General features: G+C 49.4%; 1 protein-coding gene and 1 long non-coding RNA gene across 6 annotated transcripts in view; both read right to left on the bottom strand.

Moving 5' to 3' along the window:
- Nucleotides 1-435: 435 nt before the first annotated feature.
- LOC119003758 (uncharacterized) lies at nt 436-922 on the bottom strand. The gene is made up of 2 exons (XR_005070020.1): nt 535-922; nt 436-484 (listed from the first exon to the last, which is right to left on the bottom strand). It is a non-coding gene; the product is annotated as an uncharacterized LOC119003758 (long non-coding RNA).
- A 1,992-nt stretch (nt 923-2,914) lies between these two features.
- ACACA (acetyl-CoA carboxylase alpha) overlaps nt 2,915-26,452 on the bottom strand; it is a 229,585-nt gene continuing 206,047 nt past the window's right edge. For all 5 annotated transcript variants that reach the window (XM_037070311.1, XM_037070313.1, XM_037070309.1 and 2 more), the window contains 4 exons: nt 14,188-14,342; nt 13,373-13,543; nt 6,593-6,729; nt 2,915-5,316 (listed from right to left, as the gene is read on the bottom strand). In XM_037070311.1, coding sequence (XP_036926206.1) covers nt 5,193-5,316; nt 6,593-6,729; nt 13,373-13,543; nt 14,188-14,342 — 587 coding nt within the window. In that variant the 3' untranslated portion in view covers nt 2,915-5,192. The remainder of the gene's footprint in view (nt 5,317-6,592; nt 6,730-13,372; nt 13,544-14,187; nt 14,343-26,452) is intronic.

Here is a 26,452-nt window from a genome sequence, read left to right as displayed (position 1 = left end):
TTTGCTTAAGTGTCCATGTGACTCAATGCCCAGTGACAGTCCCTAGACCTGCTTTTGTAAGGGGATGTTTCTCTGAAAATGCTCTACAAGGAAGGCTGTCTTGAGTGATGCGGGTCCCCTACCTTGAGAGCACAAGGAAGGAACAGGGTATGGAGGAATCTGACATTTGAAAATGTTACCAACGCCCACTAATTGGTCCATATGAACTAATTTAGGTAATTTTCAAAAAGCCACTTGGAGGTCCTTGTCATTCACATTTAATACTTTAGGGGTCAGGGGCTGCCAAAGAGCAGGACTGAGGGACCATATCTGAACCCAGTTCAGGCTTCCCACAGAATCCACGCTCTTGGGGTGGCCATGAGGGTACCTGCTCATGTGGGCAGTGGTGTTGGAAACCTTTCCCTGACTCGGGGCCTGTTCCTCTTTGGTGGTTTCTGTCTGTCCTCATTCCCTGTCCTTCCTGCTAACTCCAGAAGGCCAGTCACTGAATTACAACCTTTGGGGTTAGGCTCATCACCAACCCCTGCCGAGAACAGTCTGCCTCATCTCCCACAGTCGCTGATGGGCTGAGCCCTCCGGCCGGACCAAGTCCTCTCAGCGCTAAGGCTCCATCATCGCTCTGCCCCTCTGCCCGCCACAGGGGTCCGATGTTTTGGGAGATGTCCCATTCCCATTATTTATTGTTATTGGGTTGGCCAAAAAATCCACATGTTTTTTTCCGTACAATAAAAGATTTTTCATTCTCACCAATAACTTTATTGATTTGGATGTTTTGAGTATGTCGGCTCTCTCCCTCTATTGGCTTCTGGTGGGTAGAGGTCAGAGGTGCTGCTAAACATCTCCCAAAGCATAACACAGCCCCACTGTAAAGAATTATTTGGCCAAAATGTCTATAGTACCAAGAAACTCTGCAAACCACTTTTGACATGTTCTATCAGTCACAGCACCTTCTCCATACACTGCACAAATCCTTTTTTGGCATTTCAGTTGTGTTTTTATCTTTCTTGAAATAACAAAGCATAATATGCCAAAAATGTTGCGTATTTTCCTCCATCTTCAATATTAAAATGGCTGCACAAAAATTCACCAATTTTTAAAAAATGCATGCTGATATGACAGCTGTCACAATATAGCTAACAAAATTGTTTCAAATGAAGTTAAAGACAACTAAGTACAACTAGAGCCACCAAACAGAAAAAACTCAACAGACTTTTTGGTCAACCCAACACTAACTGCCCACTGGTGCGTTGCCCAGCATGTGACAGCCAGTGCTGCTGCTTGGTTGGTAAAACCGCCACCTTCTGGAAGACAGAACGGCACGGCGAGCCCCTGCCGCCTGCGGCATGCGGGGTTTCTGGGGCACTGAGGGGCCGCCGCCATTCCGCCCGCGCCCACCGGGGTGGCCTGGGCTGGGTGAGCTCTCCTCCTCGGGCACAGAGGCACGTGGCACTGAGCCTGGAGGTGGATTTCTCGGTCTCCACGGCTGTGTGCTCTTTTTACTCAACTTGGCTGCTTTCTAAACCTTTTTATCCAGGCTTCCCCTGTCCCCAAACCATCCAAGGTGTCCCATTCTCTCCAGGACATACCTGTTTCGTGGCCCAGCGCTGACCGATCGTCAGAGTTGCCTACTTGCTTTTTCAGATTTCACTGTCTGCCTTCTTCCTGTGCTTTGCCCATCGGGCATTCCTAGTGTCCCCTGAATAACTTTGCACATGCTGGTGCCCTATCTTGGGAGACCCTGCCTTACTCTCCACTCAGACAATAAGTAGGCTTCAGCCCCTGTGGGCACCACTCACCACCGCCTCGCCGTGTGGACTGGGGCAGGCCCACCTCCCAGCTCAGCGCGCTCCCGGCCTCGCAGTCAGAGGCCCCTGCGTTCACCACCGGGCTCTTGTTTTCCAGTCGGGGAGATACAGGTGGGCCCTGGATCAGACCACACAACCCTCGCTGTTCAATCTTTCCCTTATTACCCCAACGTAGTATCAATGGAAGCTTAAAATTTTCTTTTATTAAAAAGACTGAAGGAAATATTGCTCCCCACCAGAGGAAAGCACTAGATGTATCAGGCAAGTTCCCAGAGGCAGAGGCGAAATCTTTTCCCGTTCGTCCTGCCCACCTTCCCTAGGAGCACGGACAGCTTCAGGCCTGTGCCGGGGCCGCTGCGGGTGGAGTGCAGCAGCTGGAGGCGGAGCAGCGGGCTCCCCTGGCTCCCCAGTCTCCCTCCTTACTCCCCGTTCTAGAACATCTAGCTTAGGTGATTCCCACTGATTGTATGTGTCCTTTTCTTTCACTTTAGAAAAAGCCACCCTTTGCTTTGCTACACGTCGCAAAGAGACAGACTCAGCACGGAGCTGGACCGTCAGTAAGGGTCCGTGTTTCCTGCCCAGCTCTTGTTGGGCCTCTGCCTTTCTTTGCACCTGTTTAGGGACTGACGTTTTTTCTTTTTTCAGTCACATGGATTCATAGAGAGAAACTGAGGCAGAGGGTTAAAGGCACACACTCATGAGTTTCCTGCCCAGTGTTTTTTGGTACCAAAAGTTGGCATTCAACACCCATTAAGTAGCCAAATTATTAAGGGAATCTAAAACCTCTCAGGGAAAGTGGCCTGAGGTGCCCTCGTCACTTGACTTGGGAAACCCCACAACATCGTGCAGACCAGGAGGTTCAAATCTTCATGTCCACCTTAAGAATACTTGTGGAACTGCCCAGGCCATCACAGGTGTGCGTATCCGAGAAGCCACCAGGCAGCTGAACAATGTCACTTTGCAGAAGCAGCATGTCCCATTCTGTCATGACAACAGTTCTGCTTTCAGCAGGGAGCAGGGGCACCCCCCCTGCTGGGGCCAGAGGCGCCGCTGCCCCCAGGGGATCAAGAACCAGTGGCTGTGCAGGGGCTGAAATGACCAACAGCGACTCTTCTACAAAGGTGGGGTTTATTCAACAAAATGAGAAAGAAATACATCCGACTGGAGCTCCTTGCTCGTCAGGGTATGTGTCCATCGAATTCTCACAGAGATAAGTGAAGGCTGCTTTGTGAACGAGGTGAACAGATGACACGCGATCCCAGCTTCGCGGGTCTTGGTCAATACGTCCCTTACACTCCCCCTGCCTCAGGGACCCTGTGCGCGTAATGGGCTGCGGCGATACCAGACCACCGAGTTCTGGGGCTCCTTCTGACTTCTCCATGTGCAAGTCCTTGTACAGGGTAAGACTTCATGTGAGGTGCTCTGGAGATGGAGGAACAGGCATTACAGGGCTCTGGAGAGGAAACGGATTTGTTTAGTGTTTCACAATTTGGTGGACGGAGTGGGGAGAGGTAAAGGAGCATAGCCCGCCTCTGAAGGAATGCGGGGGCAGGCACAGGCAGGGACCAGCCAGCCGGGGCGTCTGGGACTTTGTAGCGGCCGTCGGTGCGGGGAGTTGTATTTACTGCAGGAAAGTGTAGAGGGCCAGTCTGGGCCAAGAGGAAGTCAATTCTTACTGGCTTTAGTGAGTTAGCAACAGTAGAGGCTTCTTTGTGGACTGGAAATCACCCCAGACCTTTTCCCGTCCTTCTCCGATGGTGCCAAACACTCATACCTTGAAGCAGGGCAGCCCTGGCCGAGGCTGAGCTCCTGGGGGCGGGCAGGGCCGCATCTGGCCACACAGTGCCCGTCTGCACAAACGGTTCCCAAAGAAGGAGACGTGCAGCTCACTCTTGTGTGTGAGCTACAGGGTTAAGGCTCAAAATTGCAGCTTGTACACCAGTATTCATACCAGTGCTTCTCCAATGTCCTGGTGATTTCCTCCTTGGTCGTCAGTGACAAAGGCAATCAGCTGCACTGTGGGAACCGGATGCTCCACCAGCCCCGACCACCTGCCACTCTTGCTTTGGGGGAATCAGTAAGCTCTTTCCTTGACTAAACTGGTGGTTGGAACTAAACAAATGCTTTCCACCACCCATGAAGAGGCCCTGCTGCTGGCCGGGGAGGGACCAGCGAGCCTGGAAGAGAGACAGCAGCACCATGAGGGAGTCGTAGGTAATCGTAAGGTCACATGGATTCTGTGATCCTGGTGCTGAGAGCACACATGTCACCAGAGCTCCTGTCAGCAGCTGTGGGGAGCCCTACTGCACCTGTTGCGGGTGCACATCCCAAGAAGACAGTAGGCCCGCCGGGAGGAGGACTGCAGACTCTAGGGGAGTTGCCCTGGAGACAGACGAGCGACTGTGCAGGCACTATTGACTTCTTGTGACTATCAGAGCTCCAGGCTCAATAGCAACAACCTCCCATGTCCTAAAAGAGACTGTTTGCCTCCTATCCCCGCGACACCATTAACTACTTTCCACCAGCTACAGAGAGGACAGCGCCCCCCCCCTCTGGTGCCACGCAGCCTCTGCCAGCTCGGCCCCAGCACTGCCTGTGGGCCCTGGGCGGAGGTTGGGGCCTCCCACACCCTGGCCCTGGCTGGTCCAGCAGTGCCATGCAGGGTAGTGTAGGTCGCCGTCTTTCCATCGATTCTAAGAGAATTGAATTCAAGGTTGAGGCCCCTAATCTGCAACAGTGACTTGGTCTATGTTCTTTCCCCGCTCCTAGGACCATGCTTTTGCCCTCACCTTTGAGTTTCCACAGAATTTGCAGATTCTGTAGTCTATTTTTCTTCATAAATAGGTACCTTAATGTGCTCAGACTGGGAATGAGTCCTCTCCAGTGCCCAGTGTGTACCAGGCTGAACGTGGGGTAAAGAAGCCACGGACTCGAGGCTTTCCCCCGCCCCCAGCCCAGCCCTCCCCTGCTACCTGTGCTGCAGGCTCATAGGACTGGGGACAGGGTGGGCACTGACTGCCTGGCACGTCCCTGGGCTGGGACCATGACGCTGGAGGAGAGGAGGGGGCGGCCCTGCTCTGGTGTAGGAAGACCTCGTGGTACGGTGTACCCTTCATTGCCTTCTCAGGTGTGTACAGGGAGAGGACTGTCCTCCCAGCCAGGGTAATAAATACTGCACAGACTGGGTAGATGTGACCGATGCAGAGCTGCGCGACCCTGATTCCTGGTATGTCATGCAGAATCTGAAAGCATTTGAGGGGAAGCAAAACGCCACTTTGATTCCAGTGCTGGGTCTCCTGTGCCTTCTCCTCAGTGGGCTCAGTGGTAAAAGGCAGCTCCAGCCCTTCTCCGGGAGGCAGGGCAGGGTGAGCAGGAAGCCCCGCCCCCCTACGTGGAAGGGGAGTCCATCGTGGAAAGGATCCGGACGACTTCCGCTCGCTGCGTGGGGGAGATGTGCTGGGTCATGTGGACGATGGAATCCATGGCGACCTCTGGGTTGTCCTGGACCAAGCTGGAGAGGAAGATGTGGGAGGGTGAAGGAGAGAGAGAGGCAGCGGCATCTAGATGAGGGCGGCCGAGAACGGCCCCTGCACGTGCTAGCAGAGCTCGCTGCGGACATGCCAGTCAGCACCTCAGTGGATTTGTTTTCCTCCCTGAAAACTGTCCCCAGCAGCCGAGCAGGCAGCAAGGTAACCCTGAGACATTATGCTATGTGAAAAGGTGAGGAAGTTCTTCAAACACCACCACCCAAACCGAGGGGGGCGTATCACAAAGATGGTGGGGCCAGCATGAAGGTGTGCCCACTGTCTAAATCTGTGGCATCAAAATAAGTATAATAATGAACTAAAAAGTATTTAAAAAATAGAAATACATATGGAATATATATTGAATAATGATATACAAATGAATGGAGGAGAGAGGACTCCTGCTTACAGCAGAACCGAGCAAGCCAAGTCACCCAGGATGCTAAATCCAGGTGAGAATTCTGGTGAGGAACAGGGTGTTTGCATGGCCTTCAAGTGTCTCCTCACAGACCGCTTACTGCACACAAGGGGGAAAACCAGTGATTACACCCTGGAGAAACTGAGTCACACCTCGACCAGCTTAGCTGATCAAAACTAACCCCCACAGGGGCAGATGGCGTTGTGCGTTTCCAGATGTGGGACCCCCGTGCAGGCTACCACACCACGTATGGACTGGTCTGGCTGAGCACAGATGATCCGAGTCCAATCACGAGGGGACACCCCACAAACGGGCTGGACACTCACCAACGCTAAAGCAGGTGTAGTAAAACATAAAGTGGATTTGTGCTTTGTACTGTTTTTAGTTTTGCAGCTTTTCTGTAAATAAAATGTTTCCAAATAAGAGGCTTTTAAGAAATGTCCTCCGTCTGCACCCCACTGCTCTGAAGAAGCCTGGCACCCCAGAAGGAGACTGCTAACTGTGCCGGGGAGGCGGGCAGGCGGTCCCCCGGGAACTGCGCGCCATGGGCTCTCCTCCCAGGACCGTTCGTCCAGCTGCGGTATCTGTGATCGGAGATAATAGTTGGGCACAGAGAACTGAGTCTTCATCTAGCTGAGGTGGCTCGGTGCCCCGGGGGACCAGAGGCTGAGGAGGAGCTGCACTTCAGGGCTCTGCTTTTACCTGTGGGTCAACCAGGTGGTCTCCGACAGAACGAGACTGCAGAGACTGTGTGGCACCGCCATCATCTCGAGACTTGTTTTTACATTTTTCCTTCCGGAGAAGTGAACCCCACCTCTCCTAGGGGCCCCCCACTGCGGTCTCACCTGCGGATCTGCTTGAGGACGTAGTCTCTGCTGATATACTTGATGTTTTCCTCTATGACCGAGCGAACCCCGTCCTCCTCCGTCAGCTGCTTCTCCAGCCACTCCACCAGGTCCTTGTTGTTGTCCCAAACGTAGGCCTGCCAACGGACGAACCCCGGTCAGGCCCCGGGGCCAGGTGGACACCCTGAGTGTTCGCCACCTGGAGGGCTCACTCCGCACTCTCGCTCAGGGCAGAACACGAGCTCACAGTGCTCTGTGACTGTGGACCTTGTAGAATAAGGAGCCCACGGGCCTCAGGCCAGGAGCATCGTGTGTGCTTTCCCGGGAACTGAGGCCCAGAGCCAAAAATGCGAGGCTCCGGTCCCAGCCAGGCCCCACGGGTGAGTTGCCTGATGCAAGGAAAGTCCTGCCAGGAGGGGACAGCCTCCAGGTCCGACACCTGTTTTACTTTCTCTGAGAGTATTCAACAGGGTCAAGGCGTCTGTAACCCTGAAGGACTCAACAAAACTCCCTCTTGCCTCCTTTTTTCAAGATCATTTAGCTGAGTGTTTCCTAGGTAGTTGACTACATAATAATTCAGGAGTGTGTTAGAAACCTAATAGCCTTCTCCTTGCTCTTCTCCTCTCATTTTCTTTACAAATCATTTAGGAATCGTTTTGTTAATGGTTTCCGGAAAACCAAGTACCACCATTAGGGCTCATTCATATTTATGTCATTTTGTTTGGGTAATTAAACACAAAGCTCGTCATTTAAAGGTGCGCTATCCTTCTCTGTTATCGCTAACGAAGTCAAAGTTGGAATGACAATGAGTTTGGCGCTGCAATTTAATAGGTGGTGCATCAGGGACTCGGGGAGGCTCGGGCTGGGGCTCAGAACCTGCCCCACCACGGCCCGGGAGACATGTCCAACACGCCCTTCGGGAGGCACCGCAGTGGGAGGAACAGCCTTGCGATACTTTCTAACTTCCTGCTTTGTGCCTTTAAAAAGGATGGATTCTTTTCAGATTCACGTCCTGTCTCTAACTTAGCTGGTGAGTTAGATGTGACTGGTTATTTATTGTGTGTCATGTTGCTGACTTCTGCATTTCTAACAAATTTTTTAAAAAGATTTTATTTACTTATTTTTAGAGCCAGGGGAAGGGAGGGAGAAAGAGAGGGAGAGAAACCTCGATGTGTAGGAGAAACATCAATCAGCTGCCTGTCACATGTGCCCAGACAGGGACCGAACCCATAACCCAGGCATGTGCCCTGACCTGCCTTGTGGGACACCACCAACCAGTGGAGCCATACCGGTCAGGGTTCTAATAATTTTTAAGTCCTTCCCAGTTAAAGGACTAAGGAGCCTCAGAATTAAGGATCAGCAATATGCCCCCCAATTTGCCCACCTCTCTAGTCACTAGTAAAGAGGTCAGCCCTCCAGTCAGGGCCCTGTGGCCAGGTTGGGGCAGACCTGAGTGAGCCTTTCCCCCACCCTCGGGTCAGGACACATCTTTGAGGCTAAACGGCAGGAAAGTCTTATCTCTGTGGACAAGGGTGGGGGTGCTGCTCTCCCCACAACATGGTCTTAACCTGTGCATTCCAGCTCCTGCTCACCACACATACAGATGGATACCTCTGGCTCCAATACCTCCATTTCCCTCCCTGGTAACTGTGACCTCTGCGGGACACGCCCCACCTATGGAGCTCTGGGGGTAGGAAAAACTAAAACAATGACTATTGCTCGGATTTCCGTATGGAAAAAAAAACAAAACTAGGTTTACCCAAGAACCCCAAAGCTTCTCGTTTAGGAGACTATTTAATACTCTTATTAATCATTTTTAATCCGTTTGCTTTTAATTAAGAAACAGCATGATGCTTTCCTATCAACATATGCCAGGGAGCAGATTAATTGTGGCTTAAGATAATGCTCCTTGATTGGTGTAATGTATTAGCTAACGAGATGCCTGCTTCTAACGATGCTCAGACACTACACTGGTAACCAGCTACCCTCTAGAGAAAACTCTTCTGCCTTCCCCTCCTGCAGCCACACAATATGCTAGGTGTTTAAATTAAATATTTAAAAAGTTCCCAGGGAGGATCAGAGCAACGCAGTCCAAGTTTTAGGACTGTTGCTCTCAAGTGTCCCCTTTGCAAATGTCTTTATATGAATGACCTGCTGTTCAAAGTATAGCAGCCGGGTGACACCCAGCAAGCCAAACCCCAGGGAAGTTTAGATCGCTCCTAGGGGCAGGCGAAGGGGTGGCAGATCTGAGTCAGCTGCACTTTTAGCAAGAACAAACAAGCCTCAGCAGCCACAGCGCCGCAGGTTTCTCCCGACAGATGTGGGAGGCTTTGACACACTGTGGCAGGCTGCCTTCCTCCCCACCCCGGAAAAGCAAGCATCCCTTCTGCCAGGTTGGGGAGTCCACAGCCTTTGTCTGCCCTCTGAGAATAGAGTTATAAGACTCCTCACTCCAGCCAGCCAAAGGATGAGCCAATCCTATTCCCAGAAAAAAAAAGCCATTATCATTTCTGGCCTGAAAATTATGAAAATGTGACTCATTATTCCTGGTGTCCCAGGGTGGATTTTAAACACACATGAAGCGCAGGGCTGCTGGCCTCATCACAGGCCTGGGCCGTACGTCACCTGCCTGACACTCATCCCAATCAGAATATTTTAAAATCAATAAAGTATCGATAATTAAACATCCCAATGGTGGTCTTACAGTAACGTTTGGCAGACACTTTCTCTCTCTCTCTGCATCAGTGGGTAAGCATCCCCAGCACCACTCGGCCTCACTGATTGTGTGCAGTAATTAGTCTGTCTTACAAAACCTAAATGACCTGTTTGGGAAGTTTCATTTCTAACTCATCGACAGCTGTTAAGTTCTCTTTACTCAAAGGTACTGCAGGGCCGGGGAGTGACCAGGGCAGAGCCTTCTGGCCCTGAGCCCCCATCAATGTGCCCTGCAGGTGACTCACCTTGGAAGCTGCCTGGAGACACCTCCAGCAGTGTGACTTTTTTCCTGAGGATTTGGGGTACAATAGCAAGTAGCCATGTGGGCTGGGGTCTCCTGGGAGCCACTCCAGGCTCAGCCCCATGCAGGGCCAAGCAATACTGTTCAGGTTCTGCCTCCCTGGCCCTGAATGGGAAGTGTGGTATGTACCTGTCTCCAGGTAACTTGAGGCCAGGTCTTGGGGACGCTGGGTATCAGATGACCCTACCAACAGTGCTTCTTTCTCCTCGTTCATCCTTGCAGGGGCCCCCACCACTGACCTCTCATTTGGAAATCCAGAATAAGAGCGAATGGGTAGATATCAGGACAGTAAGAATGTACAATGGCATATTAGGTTGTGGATACAGTAGAGCAAGCCAAAACAAAGACCATTACTGAGACTCGACTATGCTCACAGAACCAGCATGCTCCTGCCAAATCCATCAGGCTAATTCTCAGTCTAACAAGCTGTGCTCAGAGGAAGAAGAAACCAGCATATTTGGTCTACTGAGTGCCAGGCACTGTGCTCTGCACTTTACTTAGCCTGTCATTAAAAATCTCACTGACCTTGGTGAAATAAACACTATCCCCACTTTACACATGAGGAAACAGGGGCCTAAATACTATGTCCACACCAGTAGATGGCAAAGTTGGGATCCAAAAAGTCAACTTTCTAATGGAGCACCATTAGAACTGGGCTCCCTGCAGAGTCCCACCTCAACTTCTACCACTGGGAGAAAAAAGTTGGTGTGCAAAACCACAAACCTCTTATTTGGATCTAAGTAAGAGAAAACAGCCCATGAACGAATGAGTGGTCCATTCACCTGACCCAATTTAAACCTAAATTCTTATTTTTCAGGGAGCCACAGGGATGCATCTGCCCGCGGTGACACTATGAACCATACAGCTATTTCCTACAGTCGGACTGTCCCAGGGACTCAGGTAGACCCTGAAACCACGGCAGCAGACTCCTCTGAGGCGGCGGCTTGCAAATGGTGCGCTGCAGTTTGTTTTAGACACGCATGGCCGACTAGTCAGGGGCCCTGCCCTCTTTTCCCTTAGACTGTCAACAAAATGACAGCGGCCTGCACAACACTGGCCGTCCGGCGTGAACGCCCCATGTAATATAGGTCACATGACAGAGTTGTGACTTACTGGGTAATTCTTGGTACCAGAAATCCTTAGATACAAGTATGGGCACCTGATTTTTAAAAAGTCACTTTACAGCACAAAGGGTAGGTAATTACTATTATCATTATTGTTTTTGTAAATCAAAATTATACCTTTTTTTGGTCAGACTGGCAAAATATGTATTTTTGGTGTGCCGCAGAATTTTAGTAATTAGTTTATGTGTGCCATGAGATGAAAGGTTGAAAAATTGCTGCTCTAAGGAAAATAAAAGAATTACATTGCTCATTTATGTAATATCACAGTGTCTTCAAATTTTCGGTCTCTGAATCGCTTTCTTCAGGATTAAGATTCAAGAAGCAAATTCTCCAGGAAAACACACACACACCCAGCACAGATACTAGATGCTGATCACTGAGAGTCTTTTCCTGCCAGTGAACACAGGAAGGGTTAGCGGGTCACTTCCTGGAGCACAGCCAGGGTCCAGACCCAGCCAGCCTTTGCCCTGGAGAGCCCCGGCACACGGTCTACTACTGTCGGGACCGACAAAACTGACGGTTCGAAGGCTTTATGCCATTGCCAAACACTGAGCAGATTCCACATCAGCGCTTCGGAGGCAGCATGGACAGCTTCTGAACATCGCTACCCTTTCTCCTCTCAAGGGCGCAGCAGATTTTATCAAGTCCCCCCCCNAGAGTCTTTTCCTGCCAGTGAACACAGGAAGGGTTAGCGGGTCACTTCCTGGAGCACAGCCAGGGTCCAGACCCAGCCAGCCTTTGCCCTGGAGAGCCCCGGCACACGGTCTACTACTGTTGGGACCGACAAAACTGACGGTTCGAAGGTTTTATGCCATTGACAAACACTGAGCAGATTCCACATCAGCGCTTCGGAGGCAGCATGGACAGCTTCTGAACATCGCTACCCTTTTTCCTCTCAAGGGCGCAGCAGATTTTATCAAGTCGTCCCCCCCCCACACACACACACTGCACTGGGTACTGCTGAGCCTGCAGAATCCGGAGGGAGCTTTCAAAGCCACCTTCCAGGATCCCCGTCCTTTCTCTCCTTGCTCTCCAGGACTGAGGGCTTAGGGGAAGGCAAGGGAAACAGCCTCCTCCTGAGCTACGGGGCTGAGGTCGTCTTCTGTCCCTATTTCCAGCCAGGAGTCTGTCTGCACACAGTCCACTGATCTCTCCATCATTACGAGATGGAAATGACCTCCTCCAGACACAGTCCCGCAGGCGCAGGACGCTGGGGGGCAACTGTGGGGCCTAGCCACTTGCTCCATGCACGGAGGAAAGCGATTCCTTCTCCTCATCCTTGTGCCCACTGAGGCCGTGCATGTCCATTAGTGACTAATGTGGTAGGAAGGCAGTGCAGGCCTCTCCTGGCCACACGCACAGTCCATTTACCTAGCCAGCCACTCTTAACTGGAGAACAACCTCTTATTTTACACTTGCGTGACTTTCAATGCCAACTTCCAGTGGAAGCTGCCAGTAGCCACTGACAAAATTGTCTCACTCAATTATGATGCCACAGACTGACCTTAACCTGAACCAAATGTCTCATAAGGCTGCACTCCCCTGCTGCACATCTGAAATATTTATCCAAAGAAGCTTTTCAGTCGTAAAAAATGGGCAGAGTTAACACAAAGGTGAGTCTTAGAAGGACTCTGAATCACTGACTTTAAAACTGATGGCAAACCCTGGAGTTCCTGAGAACGCTCAGCAGAGACTTCAGGCAAGGCTTTCTGGAAGAGGCTGGAGTGCATCGCGGACACCAGCTCCGTGGGGTGCACCACCTGTGGGATCAGCTCAAGAACACCCGTAGCCACAACTTCCAGGTCCTTCCAGCTCAGATTTGAAATCAGAAGCCCTTACATGGGCACAGTACCAGCTACCTAAATGACCATCTCCCCTCTCTGGCTTCTTGCTCCCGCTTTCTTCAATTCACACCCCACAGAGCGACCTGAGCAGTCTTCCTATCACACAGGTCAGACAATGTCTCTGCTGCGAGAAGTGCCTCTACAGTTTCACAAAGGACCAAGTTCGAGCCCCTCAACATGGCTTCCCCTGCCCTGCACGCTCCCCACCTCTGAGCCATCCTGGAACATCTGCAATGCCCGGTACTTTTGCTATCACACCATATATCATGCTGTTCCTTCTGCCTGGAACATTCCTTCTACACGCCCAAATCCAGCCTCTCCCTCTCGTTCATTCTGCTGTGTTTTCAGATCTCTCTCTGCTCCATCACTTCTAGAAGTCTTCCCAGACTCCCTCGCCCTTCCCAAAGGGTGGGCCAGGTGTCCTTTCTCTGTGCTCTATGACGTCTCACTGTTGCATGTGACCTCCTGACTCATCTGTCTCTCCCTCCAGGTGGGGAGCTCTTTTGGGTAGGAACCCTGTCTGCCTCTTTAACTGCCATGTCCCCAAGGCCTAAGGCAGTACCTGGTAGTAGGTACTCAAAAACTGGGTGGTGGAATGAGTTGCAGAAAACGCCTTACTACCTCTTCCAAAGAGACATCCCGGGCCTGTCACTATTGGAGGAAACATGTTTCAGGCCTGTGCTTCCCCGCCACTCTTGCCCCAAGAGGCCTGGGGATTCTGAGATGGCCAGCCCTGCAGGCCTCAGGCAGGAGTAAGGAGTATGGCATGAAGGCTCCTCTGAGGGTGCCCACCTACCTTCACCGTTCCTTCCACTTCCACAAACCAGCGCCTTAACATGGCCTGGATCTGGCCATCAGTCAGCTCGGGGTTGGCGTTGTGGATTTTCTTCTTGACCAGGTCCTCCAGCAGGAGGCGCCTCAGCCTCCAGTAGAAGAAGGTGCGAGATGTTTTCCAGTCCAGGATGTCCTGTATACAGACAGGATAAAGTAAGTCGTCCCAGTGCCAATCCCTGCTCAACACCAGCTCGGGGAACTCCACAGGCACAAACAGTCACTACCCAGCAAGCTGCTCAGAGACTCAAGAGTTGCCTGTGAGCTCCCTGCCCCTGCAGATGTGTCCCCTATGTCCTACAGACCACAGCATGTGCACAGTGATGGGCCTGGCTCATGCTTAACCTCACTCGTGGCCAAGATGGTCTAGAAAGGGGCTGTGAATTCCCAGACAACCACGGTGAGGAACTGGGTTTGAGCAAATGGCTCAAACAACTCGCACGCAAATCAAGTGTGAGTCAGCTGCTGCTGGAACCCTGACACTAGTAATTTGCAGCCTGAGCGCCTGGGCAGCTCTCCCTGGTGGAGGCTCGCATGACTCAGTTTCCCACCAGTAAAATGGAGCTTGTCTCCTGTGGAGTCCAGGCGGCAACCTAAATCATTAACTGAGGATGACAGTGGACACAGAAAAAGGGAAAAGTCTCTCCCTCCTCAAAAAAGGAAAGTGGTTTGATCTACACAAGCTGTTTTAATTCAGCTCTGTGAGCCTGTGTGCAGGAGACACACACTTGCTCGCCTGCAGATCTCTGACAAGTCAGAGGCGGCAACCACTGTACTTACGTTAATGACACCCTTCTCCTGCATCCGGCCTGGAGTGTCGTGCAAGTCAGCAAACTGCACGGCCACCTGATGGTAAATGGGAGTTAGGAATTCCTCCCGCTCCTTCAGCTTGTTCTCCAGCTCCTTCCGCTCAGCAGCGCTGAGCTCCGGGGTACCTGCAATGCAATCAGCCTGCTCGTCACACTCTGTGGTGACCAGGAATCTCTTGGCTCAGGAGCAGCAGGCATGGGAAGCCCAAAATTGCCCCCTCCCTCTGTGACCTGCTCTCCATGGTCTTCACCACCTCTTTGCTGAGTGACAGGGCTCTGTGAGGCGCCAGACCTGTTTTTACCTTGCCGTAGGGAGCCCACATGGCCTCCTCTCCCTGGGGAGGTCACTACTACAAAAGCAGCTGGGGAGTCCCTCTCCCCAGGTCTCTCCCTGAGCAGGTGCAAGTAACACCTGGAGGCCATTCTGTCTCATGTCTCGTCATCTCACTGACTACAGCCAGGCCTCTGTTCCCCTCGAAGAACACAGCCCATGCCCTGCTGACCAGCACTGGAGCAGCTGGACATCAGAGTGCGGGGCGTGGTAGGACAGCACCCCCATGCTTCCGAGCACAAGCCGGCAGCTCTTCTCTCCTCCTGTCCACACCGGTACCCACCTGGCTTGATAAGGACCCAACGACTTCTAACCCTGCAAGATGCTTTACTCCACAGCTTCTCATCTCAGGGTTGGATGCTCTTAACCTGAAGGCAGTGGACTCCAATCTAGTTAGAGCCATGTCTGTGCATCTCATGCGGCCCTTAATCTCCTGCCCAGGCTGCTTCTGACAGAGCCAACCCCTGACCACAGTGACAGAGACAGGACCCTCACTTGACAGATAGGAGACTTTAGAATTCCCTGTAACAGGGCACCCCACCCCCCGCCCCATCGACAGTGTCCCAGTCCAGGTGTCGCTGTGTTGTACTTGTATTCCTACCTACTCTCAGAACGGGGCTGGCAATCAACACTGAAAATCTTGTTGCCTGCCTAGTGAGGAGTAAGTCTAGCTGAAGGAGCAATAGGCGATGGCCCCTAGTGTCGAGGACAACCTGAATGCTTTGTCACCAAGGCTGACAAATAAAAACATGACCGCAGGTGATGGGATGCAGAAGAGAAAGGTCTTTTTTGAGTGTGTCTCTCTGGGAACAGGCCTTGCTTTTCATGCTACTGTGAATCACCTGCCATAAACAAGCCTTGGGCTGCTGAGTGTGCCGTAAGCATTATACGCAAACACGTGTTAATAGAACAGGGATGTAACTATAGTACCTTGTTTCATTTTTATGAGGTTTTTGGATGCCCAACTCTACTTTTTTTTTTTTTTTAAGTCATCACTACGTTAAAGTGGTAAAGAACATTGCTGAAGGCTATCTTTCCTTGGGCTCTCCCAAGGAAGAGAATCACTGACTTATCGCTTTGGGTCCCTGACTCCTCAGCAGCCTTCTCTCCAAACCAGGGAAACAGCGGGCTGGCATGGGGTCCCACGCTGCAGGGTGGGCTGAAGGCCCATTCACTCTCGGGTGACTCTGCCCGGAGAACTGACAGGCGGAGGGCCGGCTGCTTTCTTCTGAGATGAGACTGTCTCCATTGTAACACCTGGGACAGGGAAGCAAACACTTCTCCTTCTCCAGTAAAAGAAACCAAGACTCTTTGGAGAAATACTTGATACCAGGGCGGGGGCAAGAAAACAGAAGATGGGCCTGGAACTTACTGCCACAAAGAATGGGAAGTACTGAAAAATGACTGGGACATGTTAAAAGGACACGATGCTACCACTGACCAAATCTGAGACAACTTGAGGGGCAAATTTATCAAAAACAAAAATGTGTTTATTATCAGACAGATCATTTATGGAATCAAATAAGAACCCCCAAGTCCATCCTGACATAAATGATCAAACGGGAAGAAGGAAAAGGATAGCCCTTCCCTCTGGCAGAATAACAATGACTAGACACAGAGAATGATGGAATTAGGAAACCACCACTTTACGACCAGCACAGTAACTGACTTTGCCAAGAATGACCAATGAATGGTAAAACTAGTGCGTGAAGGTTTGATGAGGAATGGGATATTCACACAGTATGAAAGTATCTCCTTACACTTCCGCCAGATGGAGGCGTAGGTGGAAACACTGTGCCTCCTCTCACAACCAAGTTTAAAGTCAACAAAGTTTCAGTAACAAAAATGCAGCCAAAACACAGAAAATTGAATTATATGGAAGTCCAACAACAACGAACCATTCACCCAGACAGGTAAGGGGCACAGCCAGCAGCAGAGCGGGGTCAGGCAGGAAACATCTCCTGACCCAGGCTAGCAAGCAGCTGTGGGTGGATCCCAGGTGTGGGGTAGCAACAGGTGGATCCAGTGAGGGCGTAAGACAGCAGGCTGACCTCGGCCACACATTCGTGCGCAGATAAACCAGGCGAAGGAGCCAGCAGTGAGACAGACCGTGCAGGCCCCAGCGGTGGGAAGCATCAGAGGGGACCGCCATTGCCCCTCTTGGACCCTGCCTCCACACACAGCATCACAACCCAGTGACTGAGTTGCCCCGCCCTGGTGAACACCTAGGGCTCTGTTCCTCATACGTAACAGGTGGGAACAGACCAAAACATGGCTCAAGAAGAACTTAAAGCCCCAGAGCCAATAACTCTAAGTGACCAAGAAATAGCCAACCTATCAGATGCACAGTTCAAAATACTGGTGATCAGGATGCTCACAGAACTGGTCGATTTTAGTCACAAATTAGAGGAACAGATGAAGGCTAAGCTAATTGAAATGAAGGGAAATGCACAGGAAACCAATAGTGATGGAAAGAAAACTGGGACTCAAATCAAGGGAGTGGATTAGAAGGAAGAAAAAAATGACCAAAGAGAAAAATATGAAGAAACAAGAATTCAAAAAAATGAGGAGAGGCTTAGAAACCTCCAGGACATCTTTAAACCTGCCAACATCCAAATTATAGGGGTACCAGAGGGGAAGAGGAAGAACGACAAGTGGAAAACTTATTTGAACAAATAATAAAGGAGAACTTCCCCAATCTGGCAAAGGAAATAGACTTCCAGGAAATCCAGGAAGCTCAGAGAGTCCCAAAGAAGTTGGATCCAAGAAGGAACACACCAAGGCACATCATAATTACATTAGCCAAGATTAAAATGAAGGAGAGAATCCTAGAAGCAGCAAGAGATAAGGGGACAGTCACCTACAAAGGAGTTCCCATCAGACTATCAGTGGATTTCTGAAAAGAGACCTTACAGGCAAGAAGGGGCTGGAAAGAAGTATTCCAAGTCATGAAATCCAAAGACCTACAGCCAAGATTGCTCTATCCAGCAAAGCTTTCATTTAGAATGGAAGGACAGATAAAGTGCTTCTCAGGTAAGATCAAATTCAAGGAGTTCATCATCACCAAACCCTTATTATATGAAATGTTAAAGGGACTTATCTAAGAAAAAGAAGATAAAAAATATGAACAGTGAAAGGACAGCAAACTCACAGTTATTAACAACCATACCAGGACCCTGGCTGGTGTAGCTCAGTGGATTGAGCGCGGGCCTGCGAACCAGACGGCCGCAGTTCAATTCCCAGTCAGGGCGCATGCCTGGGTTGCAGGCCAGTTCCCAGCAGGGGGCTCATGAGAGGCAATCATACATTGATATTTCTCTCCTTCTCTCCTTCCCTTCCCCTCTAAAGATAAATAAATAAATCTTAAAAAAAAACAAACAAAAAAACCCCCAACCACACCTAAAACAAAAGCAAACTAAGAGGACAGCTTGATCAGGAGCAGAGCCACAGAAATGGAAATCACATGGAGGGTTAGCAACAGGGCGGTGGGAGGAGGAGAAGGGAGGAGAAGGGGGGAGAAGGTACAGAAAATAAGTAGCATAGACTATAGGTAGAAAATAGACAGGGGGAGGGCAAGAATAGTAGGAGAAATATAAAATCTAAAGAACTTGAGACACGTGGACATAAACTAAAGGGGGGAATGGTGGGGGAGGGGTGTGCAGGGTAGAAGGGAATGAAGGGGGGGAATTAGAACAACTGTCATGCCATAATCAATAAAATATATTTAAAAAAAGAAAGTATCTCCTTACAAATTACTTTTAATTACAAAGGGGAATCTTACAGTGGATTAATCTAGTGAACAAACCTTGAATAAGAAATCAAAGTTACCATTACCAAGAATCGGACAAACTGACATCGCGTGCCTCCTGATACAACGTCCTCAGAAGGATGTTATCACTTGTGTAGTTTCCCGCCCAAACGCACAGCCTGAATCTAATCATGGGGAAATGTGAGGCAAGCTGAAACTGAGGAACAAACTACAAAAATGTGGCCTGCACTATTTTTTTAAAAAGTCGACATCATGAAAGACAAAGAAAAGAATTATTCTAGATTGAAATAGACTAAAATACTTGACAACAATTTATAATGTGTGATCTGGAATTAGATCTCAGACCAAAAGGAAAAGAGAAAGGGGGAAAAAAAGCTTTATAGGACATTATTGGAACAAATGGCAAAATTTTAGTATGAGTCATGGATTGGACAGTAGTGTTGTATCAGTGCTATGATTCCTACACTTGACCTTAGCCAGAAGGCCAAGAAGCGATCAACATTATTATGATTCCTGATTTTAATAAAGGTCTGTGGTTATGTGAGGGGCAAGTCTGCGTTCTTAGAAACACACTCAATATTCTGGATAACGAAGTGTGACATCTCCAGTGTCTCAGCCTATGTGCACAAGTGTGTGTGTGTGTGTGTGTGTGTGTGTGTGTGGGCACCTACACATGAGCATGCAGAAAGGAAAAAGCGAACGGGACAAGATGTTAACAAGTGAGTCTGAGAAAAAGGCATTAGAAGTCCTACTATTTTTATAACTTTTCTATAAAAATTGTCAAATGGAAAGTTAAAGAAAAAAGAAGCCCAACTAACAAATGTTTCCTAACCTTGCCTAACACTGGCTCCCCAATGCATACAATCAATAGTCAAAGCTAATATCCACAGGCACTGGGCACTATTCTAAGTGCTGTCTGTCTGTGAGCTCACGTCACCCTGACAGCAACCTTAGGAGGTTGGTATCCTTATTATCCCATTTTATGGGTGAGGAAACTGAGGCACTGAGCATTTATGTAACTTACCCAGGTCACAAGGCCAAAAGGGGGAAGAGCCAGCACAGGCAGAGAGCCAGACCTCCTGGACACTGCACGATGTTGTCCGTGTTGCTCACTTGGGGCAGAGGGCATATAGTTCAGTGGCGCTGCCCCTCTGACTTCAGACAAGGCTAAAGGATGATGGCAGACCCCCAGCTGGTGAAGCTGAAGCGCCATGCTCGTCCCATTCCACAACTGAGAAATCCAACTCTGGGTGTCTCCGGAATTCCCATTCTGCAGGTCAGACTTCAGACTTAAGGGCAGCTCAGCCTCTCACTGCAAAGGTTAAGAACTAACTCAACAGCCCTGCTGGGTTGGGGGGTGGAGGCAAGGGATGGCAGGGCTGTGGATGTGGCTGAACACAATGACCCTTACAACCTTCTCCTTCTGGGAGAATGACCAACACTGCACTCTGCACACATGTGTGTGCACGCACCACCTATAACACATACCACTTACTGAGCATTTACCGTGGGCCAGGCACTGCACACAATGCTTTCAGGCTCACATAGCTTGTAAGTCACCCTGCACAATTCAGACTTAGGTCTGGTCTGCTGTTTCCACTGCTGCCAAGCTGAATACCTAAATATGACGAAGGTTTTGAAGTTGCTTCACATATGTTATTTCTAATCCTTTTAACAACCCAACCTTACAAGAAGGGTATCGATTTTACAAATGAGGAAACCAAGGCTCTGAAATATGAGTGACTTGCCCAATGGCATCCAGCACATAAGCAGCAAAGTCAGCACATACTATATGGTCTGGGTGTCCCTGAAGCCTGTGTTCTATTAAATGCTACTGAAGACGATTGAGCAGGTGTCCTGGCAGTTGCCAAGAAGGGGGATTAGCTGGAGAGTTTGGTTCATTGGGTCAGAGAGGAGTTATCGGCCCAGCCCAGCTCTGGGTGCAGAGAGGGAGGCCTTGCAAGCTTAGGAGCAGAGAGTTCTGGAAACAAGGCCTTGGCTTTTCACCAAGTTGGAAGGACAGAGAGGGCTAGCTGCTGGACTAACAAAGGTCTTGGCCACCTAATCAAGCCACTTTGAAAGAGTAACAAAATAAACACCTGTAATGTTCTCTCCCCGAGATGACAAGATCGCAGAGCATCCCCACGAAGGCTGCTTGATTCCTTCAGTCATGCTTCTCACCACCGTTCAGGACCCACCTCAAAAACACATCACAGCGAGGAAAAGACAGAAGTAGCGAGTGCGTGTCTTTGAAAATGCAGTGAGAAAGCCAAGGATTTGTGTGCTTTAAGGGGGGAAAGAACAGTTCCTCTAAATTTTATTTTCTAAAAATAAAATGCTGCTCTCCTAAGCTAGTCAGACCTTGTGTGGCGCACCGAGGACCCCCTCCTTGTACAGCGAAGCAGCCAGTCCTGGTAATGATTTAGGGGAGATTAACAAATATGTCAATGTCTATTTTCTGCTTAATTTAAAAGCGGCGTCTATAAAGATTTTTGACTTCTGAACCCTGTTCTGCTGAAAGAAAGAAGGTAAGAATGAGGAGGGGGATAAAGAGTGATTATCCTATCATTGATCGTTTGTCAGGAGCATTTCTTATTCACTGGACTATTGTAAAAAGCTAAGCTCTCGATCAATCCTGTAAGCTCCCTGTACAATTAAATATCTTGGAATGGTTTTCTTTCTTTTCTGGCCAGATTGCTGGGCCTCAGGGTTTTTAGGGAAGCAGGTCAGGGTGTGTGTGTGTGTGTGTTTCAGACTATGCTACAGAGAGGAAAGTCATTCTTTCCCAGGACCTAGTTTAGGAAAAGGCTGAGATGAGAGAAGAAAGGTAGATTATTCTCATCAAACTTCCTTCCCAAAATAAAAAGACCCCATGAAATCCTGAAAATTAACTTGACAATAAAGAATTTTAATGTAAAGAGTTAAATATAAAAGTCCGATCAAATGAGAAGAGCTAACTAGCATTATTGAGATGTTACTATGTACTAGTATTATTTAAGTAGTTTTCTGGTTTTTTAAAAAAGATTTTATTTATTTTTCGAGAGAGGGGAAGGGAAGGAGAACGAGAGGGAGTGAAACATCCATGTGTGTTTGCTTCTCGCGTGCCCCCAACTTGGGACCCCAGCCTGCAACCCAGGCATGTGCCTTGACTGAGAATCAGACTCAGTCAATCCTTTGGTTGTAGACCAGCACTCAAATCCACTGAGCCACAGGAGCCAGGGTGTTTAAGCACTTTTCATCTCATTTAATCCTCAACCCTAAAAGGTCACTCACTATCTTACAGATGAGGAAACCGAAGCACAAAATGTGAAGTAACTTGCCTAACGCCACAAAGCCAGGATGTGGTGGAACTAAGACTGGGCCTAGGTAGACTGGCGTCAGAGCCCCTGCCCCTTAAATGAAACAAGATAAACTGACCCACAAGTGTCCCTGGGGCAGCAGCCTGCCAGGTGTTCCCAGGGCCAACATAATGAAAAGCCAAATCTCTCCTCTGTGGAATCAAAGCTGAGGAAGAGCTGCCGAGGACAGAGCTGATTTCTGCAGTGGGAGGTGTTTCCTACCCAGCCATGCCACTGAGGAAGGGCAGGTGGGGGCCAGCCTTACCCTCTGGGTGAGCCGGCCTCATACCGTGGAGGAGGCGGAGGCTGAGACCTTCAAAGCTCAGACTAAAAATCAGGCATAGGCTAAAAAATTCTCTGCTCAGCCAAAGGCACTAGATAACCTTGCAGAAATCTCCTTCCTTTTCTGAGCTCAGTTTCTCATTTATGTAACAATACAAATCTGGCAAACAAGAAAAGTTTTGTAAAAGACTGTAATATTAAAGTGTTTTAAAACTTTCTTTTAAAAAAGTTTTTAAAAAAGGCTAAGAAGCCTATGTAAATAAAAATGCAATTTTAACTTTTATGGGTCCTTCTTCCTTCTCTGAAGGAAGCAATTTGCTTTGATTGGTTAAATACTCACAAAGCTAAGACAAGAACTGGACCGCCCTCTCTACTAAGCTCCAGAGTATCTCAGATGTAGGAATACACACCTCAACCTTGAGACTGAAAAATCAGCATAAAAAAGACTGGAGTCTTATTAAGATTCAGAAGTACAAATGTAAGTAGCTGTTTAAAAGATCTATGCAATCATATTTTCTATGCAGAAAGAAATTTCTCCATAAAGATAGTAAGATACAGTGAAAAAAAACCTCTGCAAAACTATTTCCGTATCCATAACAGGTGTGCCTTTCCTACACAAAAGCATTCTTGAAAAACTGCGTAAATCAGATCCTGTTTTAAATGCCTTAAGGGAGCTATTTAGAAGGAACCCTGCAGTGAATCCTTTGGTAAAGCAAATAATCCTTTTGTAATGGGAATAATTTCTTCCAATGTATCTAGTTTTTTAAAAAAAAAATCCCATTTTCATGTATCTGCTTTTCTTCAAAGGGGGCCATACCTATCTAAATACAACTTCATTTGCATATTGATTTTAACAGCAAGCTTCTCAAGGGATGTTTAACCCCAAGGTTCCTTGCAATGGTGTTCCTGCTCTGCTGTTCATATTTTTAAAAACACATTACAGTAAACCCAGAGATTTCCAAATATATATATGTAACTCCCCTGCACCCCTGTGCCCTGTACCCCATGCAAACACCCCACGCAAGAGTCAGGAGACAGCAAAGAATTCCCTGGATTCTAGTGGCAATATGATTAAAGTCTTTACTCTTTTCTTCCCCTACGTCGCTATCCCTGAGTTGGGCAGGTGCAGAAACAGGGACTTGGGGCAGCTGGGGCCAAGTGGGGAACGGGGTGTCTCAGATGGGTTCAGTCTAGCGAAACGCCTGCCGGGTCCCGTGGGCCTGACAGAACTGGGAATCACTGCTTCCTAGGGAGGGGTCAACTCAGATGCTTTTATAAACACAATCAGACTAACAGAGCCAACCAAAACAGCCCCTTCTCCTTCTAGAAAACGTGGTCACTATTGCACTAAATTCCATGAGACCAGAGTCTCTGAATCAGTGTGATGAGGCAGGTGGTAAGCTGCTGCTAATTTAAGGGGGGAGGCACGATCCTGTGCTTTCTACCTTTGCAACAGAAAACCTTATACTGTTTGTCATCGGCTTACCTACCCCAGAACACCGTGGTCAGGTGGCCATGGTTCCCGTGAGGACACTCTATGTACAACAGGTGACAGGGCCAGAGGCCACATTCCAAGCATATTTGAACTTCTTTCTTTCCTAGTCTCAACTTTCCAGTAAGGGTGCTGCCTTCTGCTTCAAACAAGCAACTCTGGCTCTTTTCAGCTTACATCTTGAGGACGGACGCAAGAGATGGAAAAATACACATGGCTCCGAGACTTTGACCACCTCCGCTGGAAAAGCAGCTTAGCCCCTGTGTCGCCTTAACCCAAGGAAGTGTCCTTTTCCCACCATCCTGGGTGCCAAAGGGAAGGCCTGGGAGGAGGGGGTTCCTGAAGACTTTTACAGACAGTTTATCCCCACCCACAGTCATGATACTCTGTCTGCACCTATGGTGCCTCGAACAGGTGTGTGGGTGCCAGGCTCAGCCGGGGCTGCCTCTGCCTGCTATCGGGCCGGCACTCCCCAGGCACACCTCGTGTGGGCACAGCCAGGGTGCTGCGTGGCAGGCTGCCCAGCGGTCTGGGAACAGGGCCACGACTGAGATGTGGGTCTGGAACAGGATCAAGTTCCACTGAGAGGCTGGGTGCTCTTTGTACTGAGGGAGACGGACAGTGGAGAACTTACAATGGCTTCACACTTGAGCTGGACAGTTCCTCTCTCTGTCTAAATTGATTTGTCATTTCCTTTTGAATGTGAGAGGAGGGCGAGGATCCAGGAAGGGACCTTGGGTCAGCACTCAGGAGGCCAGGCCAGGAGGGCCGTTTCGCTCCACAACCACTCTCCCTGCTCCTGTCTTTGTGGGGAGGCAGGACATCAGAGACACAAAGACGCCCTCACAGGGCTCAGGGCCTGTTTCCAGAGGAAGAATTTCGTTTCCTTACAGCCACCAGAATGGCAGGATGTTAAATCCTCCCCACACAGGCTCTGACCAAGCCCCAGGGCTGAGACGCCAGGGGCAGAAGTGGTCCAGCAATGAAAGACTCTGATATGTGGGCTTCCATTCCATATCTTTCTGGGGTGATTTTTCCCTTCGCCTCTGCCAGGAATTAAGGCCTGGCCTGTTCTCGTACCTGGTTACAGTCACAGGCCTGTGAACTGGTGATTCGCCACCTCCCTCCCTGAACTAAGCACATCAAATGGGGACAGGCCCGCTTTGCGTTTTGGACCCAGCCTGTCGGCTGTGCGCTGGGTGGTCCAGGGGACGAGGCCGAGGCCCTCCCCGTACCCCGTGAAGAGGCCAGCCGGAGAAGAGACGGGGAGCACAAGATAATGCCCACCCCACAGGCTTCCCCCCAAACCTAACTTTTCTCAGTGGACTTGGCTGTAGATCTCAAAGGGAAAGAATTCTTGTTTAATTTTGGTCAGGCTCAGTATTCAGCTGAGGTGAAATCTGAAGAGCTCTGGAGAAAAGTAGAACGTATGGAACCAGTATTTTACTCTGGGCTCCATCACACATTTATTTTGTATCTTAAATGGCGCATTTAACTCTTCTTTTTGCCTCAGTCTCCCAATCTGGAATGTGAGGCCATTTCTGTCCACTTTGTGAGAAAGCATTTTGGCAGTCTTTGGTTCTGGGCGTCAAGAAAGGGGCCGAAGGCCGACGTGCCCCTCTGGGGATCACAGCCGTCACGTCCCGCTGATCTGCTGCGCCGCACACGCGCTCGGGGTGTGGGGCTCCCTGAGAGACAGCAAACGCCGGGAGACAAGTCCACTTCTGTCTGTGCTACCTCCGTTCCTACACCGCCGGCTCCCAAAGCAGACCGGGGCCACAGAGGGTGCCCATCGCAGACCTGGCCATCTGCTTCTTCTATTGATTAAGATGGAAAGGAAAGAATGCCAGTCCCCATGCTTGAAAATGCTCTGCAGACCGAAAGCTAACACACACTCATCTGATCCCCACAGTAGCTATGTGGGGGCTGCCATCCCCACTTTCTAGATGAAGAAACTGATGCTCCGAAAAGCGAAACAATCTACCTGCAGGCCACATAACCGAGACTTGTACCCAGTTGTTTTTATTCCACACCCACTGCTCGTGTTCCCAGGCTGCCTGGGGCCAGAGCCTGCTTCACATTTAGCAGACCACGGATTCTTTCTCCAGTGCCATTTTGGTCAAGGTTAAATAAATATGGTTTTCTTCAATGTGGACAGCAATTTGATAATGAGATGATTTGTAACAAATGATTAAATGGCCATCACTTGGGCGTCTCCTCCCTCTCCCCGTCCTGTGTTTCAAAAGTTAAAGGTGCTGGGTGAGGGTGGGAGCGTTACCACTCTCCTCCACAAGAAAGAAGTTCCACCCCGCAACCCTCACCATTAGTCGCTCTGCAAACAGATGTCGGAGAGGATCCCTCTTCCTACCACCCTGTTACTCTGAAGGGATGATAACAGCCATTGGGGGGTTAAAAAGAGGCAGTGAACCCCCAGTTAATGAGCAGGAATTCAGCAGGCAGTGTAAGATAAATGGGGCTCTCTCTGCTTCTGCTGGAGTCAGCATGAACTGCGGCCCTGCGGCTTGTTTGTGGCAAATGGAGTGCACGGAATATCAAAGGGCAGTGATCCAGAAGAAGACCGACTTTGACAAATTTTAAATTGGCCAGAAAGAAAACCAGCAAAAACGGGGGGTGAAAAAAGAGAAAATTATGCAATTTGCTGTGTCCTGCAATTGTGGCACTGCTGCCTTTGTACAGAATTAGTGGTAAAAACAGCAACAACGATCGCTGGATGCTGGGAGCAATTATGAGCCATCTAAGTGAGATGCTTATCAGTGGCTGAAGCTTTTAGAGCTTTCTCTGTGTACAGTTGTGAGGAACTTGCTCTTGAGTTGCAGTTACTTTAATTAAAGTATATGGGTTGGTCAGAAGTAATTATCCTGTTTGGAGAAGACAGAAGAAAAACACCTCAACAACTCTGGGTGGCAATAGATTGGAAAAACAACTTTGCCAATTTCCTGTTCTGTGTGTGCATTTCCCATAAAAGGATCAGGCTGCCGTGGGCTCGGCTTGTTGGTGGTTGTG

This window comes from Sturnira hondurensis, unplaced genomic scaffold, assembly GCF_014824575.4.
Source record: "Sturnira hondurensis isolate 20B ecotype Veracruz unplaced genomic scaffold, ASM1482457v3 Scaffold0018728, whole genome shotgun sequence".
In the NCBI taxonomy this organism is placed as follows: domain Eukaryota; kingdom Metazoa; phylum Chordata; class Mammalia; order Chiroptera; family Phyllostomidae; genus Sturnira; species Sturnira hondurensis.
The sequence above is the reverse complement of the archived record's forward strand: the minus strand, read 5'-3'. Positions and strand labels throughout refer to the sequence as shown.